The 9323-nt window shown below is 30.6% G+C and overlaps 1 protein-coding gene across 1 annotated transcript; it reads left to right on the plus strand.

Moving 5' to 3' along the window:
- The first annotated feature begins 4370 nt into the window (after nucleotides 1-4370).
- On the plus strand, nucleotides 4371-8897 carry LOC115698715 (zinc finger protein MAGPIE). The gene is made up of 4 exons (XM_030625860.2): nucleotides 4371-4638; nucleotides 6290-6511; nucleotides 6606-7002; nucleotides 7430-8897. The coding sequence occupies exons 2-4, from the start codon at nucleotides 6367-6369 to the stop codon at nucleotides 8634-8636; spliced, it is 1749 nt and encodes a 582-aa protein (XP_030481720.1). The 5' UTR covers nucleotides 4371-4638; nucleotides 6290-6366; the 3' UTR covers nucleotides 8637-8897.
- Nucleotides 8898-9323: the final 426 nt, after the last annotated feature.

Below are 9323 nucleotides of genomic sequence, written 5' to 3' on the forward strand. Positions count from 1 at the left end.
TCTGTTAAATTTAACGATTAGGTTTGATCTCCCGTTAACAAATAAATAATTAAACCCAAAAAATTAAACAATCTTTTAAATATTAATAATCTCTTTTTAAATTAAAAAAATTATCTTAACCACATATCTCTCTAACAAACCTATCTTGGAAGAATATTAATAATTTTTTTTTATTTATTTTTTAAAAAAGAAAAATCTTTATATATTAAAGTTAACCTCACTTATCTAATGTTTTCTCTAGATAAGCATAGGAAGCAGAAATACCACTTCTATCTTTGAATGATTGCAGATATACCACTTCTGTCATTGACCCACTTTTTAGTTTTATAAATGGAGATGTTCATATAATATTAACACTTTACAGAATATTTATAAATATAAACTTACATTACAATGCTATGTTAAAAAAAGGACTAAATAGAATAATCTACTACTCCAATAATAAATTTATTTATAATTTTATAATTAAACTAATATTATTTTTAATACATTATTAAATAATATTTCAAATATAAATATTTAATTTTTTCAAACAAAAAATTTGTAATCTTTAAAAATAAAATACATTCAAAATCTTAAAAAAACCAAAATCTTAAATGAAACTAGCAATACGTGGCTCGCCACGTACATTCACCTAGATTATTCTATATAAATTTGTTCATATGGCCATATCAATTTTAATTAAGAGGTGAGATATATATATCTATTCTATATAAAGTGTACTTATATAACAGAATTCTTGCTTTATGAGAAATTCATGGATAACTTTTTTTTAAAATAATTTTCTATTCAAAAATAATATATTTTTTTTATTAAGATGTATTTTAATATTAATTTTTTAAAAAATTAATATTACTTTTAAATTTTAATCAGGTTTATGAGAAATTTATGGGTAACTTTTTTTTAAAATAATTTTCTATTCAAAAATAATAATTTTTTTATGAAGATGTATTTTAATATTAATTTTTAAATAAATTAATATTACTTTTAAATTTTAATCGTATAAACCTAACCGGAAACACAATCTCTGAAAATTCTCAATAAAATAACTAACCCCAAAAGGATGAGCGATTATTTAGGATAATCATTTATAATTTCTTTTTCTAAATCTCAAACCCTCAAACCCTATATTGCTATTGAATTATTGCCTCATCTTCTATGTCGTGATTCATGGCCTCTCTGCTGCGATTTCTCACTTTTTGTTGATTTGGGTGTAATATTCAGTGTTCTATTCTTGAGTTATCCTTTGTTGCTCAAGTAATTATTTATTTGAGTAAGTCTTCTATTCCCTTGCTATATTGCTTTACTTTTAAACAGCTTTGGGATATGCGAAATATAATGTTATCCGTTAGAGAGTTTGTTGGGCACACCAAAAGTAACAAGATATCCTTTTCAATTTATAATCCTTGAATTTTTGATGATGCTCATTTTGAAAGGCTAGGTGTAATTGTAATGTCGGAGTAGCTAGATTTTCCCAGAAGATAAAACTCACATCAGCACCGCCATTGCTGGCACCCATTCTAACAAATACTATTCTTCTAAGCTCATATCTAACACACAATCCTATGGGAACAACATAAAATTGGGTTGAACCAAGATGAGATAAACATTTTTAAGTGTATTACCTTTTAATATAATAAAAAATACCTAACATAAAATTTAGTATACGTGCCTCGCACGTAATTTTTTACTAATATATATATATATATATGTAAATATATATTGATATTAAATTAATGAGAGGCAATAAGCTAACCACATGGCTATGTATATAACATATATAGCATATATAAGTATATATATAGGACCTCGTTAAATTCCCATGACAGCTTTAGGAATATAACTGTAAGAGCCCTCTCGTCAAAGCATTTGAGTTTCAAGGTAGAGGCTACACACTACAGGGAAAGGGAGATCAGTCGACCTAGTCAAGTAATAAACAAATTTTGAATTAAAACTTGTCTACTTTTTCTTTTTTTTTTTAAAAAAAAAATAATAAATTACGTTATTATTGCTAAGAATTCTCAAGAGCGATAGAGAGAGCTAGTAATTAAAAATTATTTAGTACGAATTTCATATATATATATATATACTAGGTGATTGTTACGTGTCAAGCTATAGTGTTAGTTTTATTTAATATTTTAGTTTTTTATTTGAATTAATAATTAAAATAGTATAATTATTTGAACGATTTGTTTTATAAAAATAAAATATGTGTCAGTATATTTAGTAAGTAAAATATAGTTGTGTTATAATAATGTATGTTATTAATAGTAAAATATACATTAATCTTCTAATTGAAAAAAGTTTTATTATCTCATTTCATATCTAATAATAGCTACACAACTATATATTTATAGACTTTCACATTCTTTGCAAATTACTAATAAGCACCAATAATATTTTCATATTCTAATATTTTTCAACCTTCTCCTCTTGGTGGTAAAATTAAAAATAAAACTAAAAATAAGCACAAACATATAAGGTAAATACTAATTACAGCCCATTTTATCTTTTTTTATTATTATTTTTTTAAGCCCAAGCCCAAAAAATTATTAATATTCTCCCAAGATAGGTTTGTTAGAGAGATATGTGGCTAAGATGATTTTTTTAATTTAAAAAGAGATTATTAATATTTAAAAGATTGTTTAATTTTTTGGGTTTAATTATTGGGTTTATTTTTTAACGGGAGATCAAACCTAATCGTTAAATTTAACAGAATATTTTTTTATTTTTAAGTATATTCTGTTAAACCAAGAATGTTAAACCAAGAAATGCCGTTAGATAGGCACTTTTAATATATAAAGATACATATTAAAGAAGAAAAAAAAAAGGTAGCAAATCCAAAAGAATATCCATGCCAGAATAGTATTTTTATAACCCAAGGAAATGTTGGCCCAAATGAATTGAGCTCTTCTAATAAGATTGTGCCATGTGCACCGCAAAGAATAAAAAGGTTAGAAAAAGAGAAGTGAATTTTTTTAAAAGATCCTTCATAGCAAAAAAAAAAAAAAAAAAAAAGAAATTTTTTAAAAGATCCAAAAATTAAAATGTGTTCGAAAAGGCACATATTCTCTAACTTTTTAAAACCAAAGCATGTGGGTTTCTGTATTGGTTCCTAGAACCAAATCCTTTGGGTAAATTATTTCACAAGTAAATCTATTTTTTCTTTTTTATTGTTCTGACATTAATATTGTCCCCAGAAAAGTTGAACTATATGTTATCATCAAGTTTACTACAAAGAAGATATATATATTTTTGATCGTGCGCATATAATTGTATATATAAAGATCTTATTTATCTCAAATTTAAATTCAGTGTATCTACTTTTCAAAACGAGTTAATTAGAGTTTTCCTATGTGTCTAGAAGACTAGAAATAAACATGAACTAACTATATAATTAATAGAAGATTTATATAGGGTCTGATCTCTTGAGGTATATTATAAATACTTTTATAAATAGAGATAGATAGATAATATAAAGACTACACTTGTACTTGGGAATACGTCCACGTCTTGAAGTTGAAAAACAAAGTTAGAGCTAAGTTTGTTTTGAATTGAACAAACAAATAGAACAACACCTGTTTTTGATTTTATTCATTATCAACGAAAAAGACAACAAGAAACAAACATACCCTTGGTGACAACACTTTGCTTTTCCCCATACCTCTTCCATAAATTCAAATACATACGATGTATATATATTATGGTTTCTACTTTCTAGCTCAAAAACGAAACAAGTCCAAGTATTATAATTTAATTATGTACTTTTTTATATTTACCTAAGAGAGAGAGAGAGAGAGGGAGTAAATTAATAAAAAGATTATTCAACTTAATTTATTGCTAACCTAGCGTTGGTACAGTTGGACATGTTTATTAAAATAATATTAAGTAATTTAAAATTAAGAGAGAGAGAGAGAGAGAGAGAGAGAGAGAGAGAGAGAGAGAGAGAGAGAGAGAGAGATGTGGGGTTTGCTTAGGAATCTAATGTGGCCTTGAAAGTTGAAGAATAGCCTTTGGGGTAGTGTTGGAGAAGGAGAGAATATTCTAGGGCCACCAGAGTTCAACAGCTAAAATCCAAAATCTTATACTAAACAAAGTTAGAAAGCAACAACATCATTAGATTATGATTAAGGGTTACCAGGAAAAGTCAGCCCACAACCAGACGACTGCTCAAACTTCCAAAAATTCACTGCCTTTGTCAGCTCCCTGTCTTTTAACACGATCACACCATTCTTTTTAATTATCATCATATAAATAATCTTTTAATTTATCAGTGAAATTTATACTCTAATATTAGCAAGCAAAGCTCCCCGATAATTTTCTCAATTATTTATTTCTTTTAACTTTTATTCTCTTGTCCATTTTCCAAGACTACCAGCTATCTTTTGAAAAAGACCACTCTTATATGCATATCCATTGAGAAACCCCTGATCTCTTTTAGTATATATTTAACCTTTTGTTTCTTTATAATTGGAAAGAAAAAGCCCTAGGGCTAGATAGCAGCTTGGACATTAAATATCTGCAAAACAAACTCTCTATTTTTCCCTTTGAGTTTAATCTCTAATCATCTTCTTCTCCTTGTTTTGCATGAATCGATCCCCCTGGTTTGGTGTTGAACATCCGAACCCTAACCCTAGGGTAAGTTTCTCGATCTGAATCTGTGTGATTTCTGGTCTATTGATGATTTTTTCTGTTCTGCTCTGTGATTGAGATTATTTGGCTTTTTATATCTGTTGTAGTGGAATGCAGAGAAACATGAGAGTAAGAAGGCCACCTAGGAATTAATTTTTTACTGTCTTGTAACTCTTTTTATAATAATCTGGTTTTTACAGTGTACAGGAATGAGGGGGTTTATTATTTCAACAACTTATAATGATTTTTTTTTTTTCTGTTTTCCCCTTTTCATGTCTAAAACACTAAATTATGACAAAAATATTTTTTTGCAGCCATGTATAGGCATACTAGCTAGTACTTAATAATAAAGAAACAAAATATTATCTAAGACATTTCAACATATATAAATTAAAAGACATGTATATAATTATAAGAACAGCAAGTGGTTTATAAATATAACTTTTACACTTATAATGATGATCAAATAATTGATTGCACTAGATACTGTAACCTTTTCATGTGTCACACAGGTCAACAGTAAAAGTGGCAGAAGTAAATAGTAGCTAAATGTGATCACTCAGAAAACTAATGGCTTAAAGTTCAAGAAAGGAAAAAAAAAAAAACTTAAAATTGTAACCTTGTCTCATTGACTCCATATATTTACAAGTATAGATGTTTTGATATTGAGAAAGAGAAAATCAAAATTAATCTTATTAATAGAAAGCCAAAAATATCATATATATTACTCTGAAGTAAATTTCTATTTCTATATTTTTTTTAATTTTAAATATAAAATCAGCCAAGGAAGCTACAAACAGACGGTGAAACCCAAGAAAGTTCAATGTCTATAGCCACTACTACTATACTCTAATATTGCTTTTGAACTTATCTATGTAAACATACAGGATAACCTAGCCATATCTAGCTAGGCTTTCTCTCATAAAAATTTTGTTGGGTGGGGTTCTTGATGAAGAGAAATGTCTATACATATATATTATTAAATGATGTAGTTGGAATTTTATAAATAGGAAAAACAAAAAGGAAACAAATTATGGGATAATCATTCCAAATGGAAAAAGGTAAGGAATTAGCTTTCCCGGACCGGACCTCATCATATGTGTCATCATGCACCTATGCCTTCCATCTTCCATAACACTCACACATCCCTTTTTTTTTTCCTTCTTCCCCTATTCCTCTCGCTCTCTCTCTCTCTCTCTCTCTCTCTCTCTCTCTCTCTCTCTCTCTCTCTCTCTCTCTCTCTCTCTCTCTCTCTCTCTCTCTCTCTCTCTCTCTCTCTCTCTCTCTCTCTCTCTCTCTCTCAATACTTTAACTTTTCACCGCCTCTTCCAACATATTGACATTATTATATTATTATATTCCCTCCTAAAAAGTAGATACTTAAAATGACTGCTAAACCTTATTAATTTAGAGGAAGAGAGAGAGAGAAAGAAAAAGATCCAATCTTGCATTATTATTTTCCCTTAGTTTTAATTCTCTGTTAATATATTAGCTAGCTAGGTTGAAGAAAAAAACCACCCATCCACACACACACATATATATAATACTATCTCCTCATTTCTCTTTGGTTTTTCTTAATATCTCATCATCTTAACACAACACAGCAGTGTCCTTTCTTGATCAGCTAGCTTGTCTTTATCTTCTCTCTTCTCATCAGTACTGTCTTATATACAAATAAATCCAGTCAAATCTGAGATCATCAACAGAGCTTGCTTAGTTATAAGCTTATTTCTGATGCTTCCAAAAATGGTTGATCAAGAAACAATTATTCCAAATGGGTTTTCCCAAATTAACCCTCTTCTTCAAGGATCTAATAATAACAACAACAACATCAACCCTCCTCCTTTGAAAAAGAAGAGAAACCTTCCCGGAACTCCAGGTAAGCTCTTCTTCTTCTTCTTCACACACACATATATATATACATAAAGATTTATTTATGTATACTAATATTATTATTGTTGTTGAATTTGCAGATCCTGAAGCTGAGGTGATAGCCTTGTCGCCGAAGACTTTAATGGCGACGAACAGATTCTTGTGTGAGATATGTGGGAAGGGGTTTCAGAGAGATCAAAACCTTCAACTCCATAGGAGAGGGCACAACCTGCCATGGAAGCTGAAGCAGCGAAGCAGTAAAGAGCCTAAGAAGAGAGTTTACGTTTGCCCTGAAAAGACATGCGTACACCACCATCCTTCCAGGGCTTTAGGAGACTTGACTGGTATTAAGAAGCACTTCTGTAGAAAACACGGAGAGAAGAAGTGGAAGTGTGAGAAGTGTTCAAAGAGATATGCCGTACAATCCGATTGGAAAGCCCACTCTAAGACTTGTGGAACTAGAGAGTACAAATGTGATTGTGGAACTCTTTTTTCACGGTATATTCACTACTACTAACTACTACTCTACCTTCTCTTCATTTTTAATTCATCGTTAATTACAGTAAATATATAATAGTAGCAATACTGAAATTGTAGATAAATTAATTAAAACTTGTTTAATTAGCTAGTTATAGAGAAGGAGTAGTGAATTAGTATGTACACATAATACGACAAAACTATATATATTTATGATCTTTCTTTTGTATGGTCTATAAGTATTTATTAGGATGAGTTTGTTATATAAGTGTATTATTAATGTTGTCTCTATTTTAATTGAATATATATATAAGATATAGCATTAAGAATCTTTAACTTCATCAAAACCTAGGTCAATATCTCTCTTCTTTGAATTTATATTAATGTAGTGATATCTTTTAATTCTATCATTGTACTTATGTTTTTCGGTTGTGTGTGGCACTGGCAGGCGAGACAGTTTCATAACTCACAGGGCATTCTGTGATGCATTAGCTGAAGAAACAGCAAGAGTAAAAGCAGCCTCAGACATGAACATAATAAATCCGATAATGGGAGCAGCAGCAGCTGGAAACCTCGCTTATCATTTCATTTCAGGACCAAATAATAACAACATGACACAACATTTCCACTCTGTTTTCAAACCAATAATATCATCATCATCATCATCACCCAATGATAATCATCATCACGAGGCCGCAAGAAGCCAACAACTATCTCTATGGATGAGTGACCAGCATGATCAAACACTACTTATCTCATCACCAAACAACAACAGTAATGCCTTATTCCACGATCATCATCAAATTCGTCATCATCATCACCAACATCAACATCAACTTGGTAATTCGTCGACAGTGAGTTCAGCTAGTGAAATGTTTGGTACTAGTACCACTACTGATAATAATCCTCTTGTGTCGTGTACTACTTCATCATCAAATCTTCCTCCACCGTCTGATTATCATCATCAACAGCAACAACAACAGTTTAATTGGGTTTTCGGAAGTGGTAATACAACAAATACTAATACTAACAATAAAATGTCCTCCAACAGTAATACTAATACTGCTACTACTATTAACCATCATCATCATCATCATGAGCTGGCCATGGCCATAAACAAGGAAGGAGGAGGTGGATCATCTGCTCAGCTAGTTACAGTTCCTTCCTTGTACAGCAACCAACTCAGTACACCTTCCGCAGCGGCAAACATGTCCGCCACTGCTTTACTGCAAAAAGCAGCTCAAATAGGAGCGACTTCGAGTGTTGATTCATCTTTCCTCGGAAGTTTTGGGTTGAAGTGCAATAATAATAGCAATAGCAGTACTATAACAACTCAACTCCAAGACGGGAACAATATTAATAAATCGTGTGGTTTGTATGGATCAACTACCCCAATATCGAGGGTAGTTAGTAATAACAACAACAATAACAATAATAATGTGGACAACTCGGAAGGTGAAATATTCCAAATTTATCCTCCGGCGGCCAAACGCAAGTACGTTCAGATGAGTAGTAATACAGATCAAGATCAGGTAGGAGGGAAAACTAGGGATTTCCTAGGCGTTGGAAGTGGAGGCGGTGGTGGCGGAGGAGTTCAAACCATTTGCCACCCGGCTGTAGCAACAGCAGCAGCATCAATCAATGGTTGGATTTGAATATGTATGTCCTATATTGATTAATCATATCTTTTTATATGTGTCATGTAATTTTTATTTTCCCTTTTCTTTTTTCTTCAATGGAAAGCAAAGTTGACAGTGGAAAAAGAGAGAAAGAAAGATTTAAGTAATGGGAAACTTTGCAGGATTGACAAGGTGGGCATTAATTTGAGTAGTGCTTGATGGGGGTGCTAAAAGTTTTTGTACATATTTAAAACTATATATATAATTAGAGAGATCCATGCATATTCTTATGTTGAACCCCCTGAAAGTTCATTATTCATCACTCGATCCATCCATCCCTTTACAAAGAAAGAAAGAAAGAAAGAAAGAAAAAGAAAAAATGGTATGTTTTTTTTAATTTATTTTTGTTTTTTGGTAAAGGAGTTTAATTTGCGTGGAGATTAGGTAGTGGGAGAAAAGGCAATAAGAACTCCTTTTTGGGCTCCATTATTGCATTTCTTTCAATTCTTTTGTGGGACTACTTGTCTAGCTACCTGGCTAGCTAGCCAAAAGGAGCGTTCAAAAGAATGTTAATTGGATAATTATCATTAAAGCTAGGCTATAAATAAACTATTAGATATAATGAAATAAGTATTTTAGTTTTCTTTTTGCTTTTTCATGTAATGATTCAAAAATAATTAGCTCTTGCCCACAACTGAACAAGATTAATTAGTTAGCCGCAAT

The sequence above is a fragment of the Cannabis sativa genome, chromosome 8 (genome assembly GCF_029168945.1).
Source record: "Cannabis sativa cultivar Pink pepper isolate KNU-18-1 chromosome 8, ASM2916894v1, whole genome shotgun sequence".
Classification (NCBI taxonomy): Eukaryota; Viridiplantae; Streptophyta; class Magnoliopsida; order Rosales; family Cannabaceae; genus Cannabis; species Cannabis sativa.

What these genes read in the sequence shown, in the direction of transcription:
- LOC115698715 (XM_030625860.2), top strand. Translation starts at nt 6,367, where the DNA reads ATGCTTCCAAAAATGGTTGATCAAGAAACAATTATTCCAAATGGGTTT. An exon ending in AAACCTTCCCGGAACTCCAG is followed by an intron (nt 6,512 to 6,605) that starts GTAAGCTCTTCT and finishes TTGAATTTGCAG; the next exon opens with ATCCTGAAGCTGAGGTGATA. An exon ending in TGTGGAACTCTTTTTTCACG is followed by an intron (nt 7,003 to 7,429) that starts GTATATTCACTA and finishes TGGCACTGGCAG; the next exon opens with GCGAGACAGTTTCATAACTC.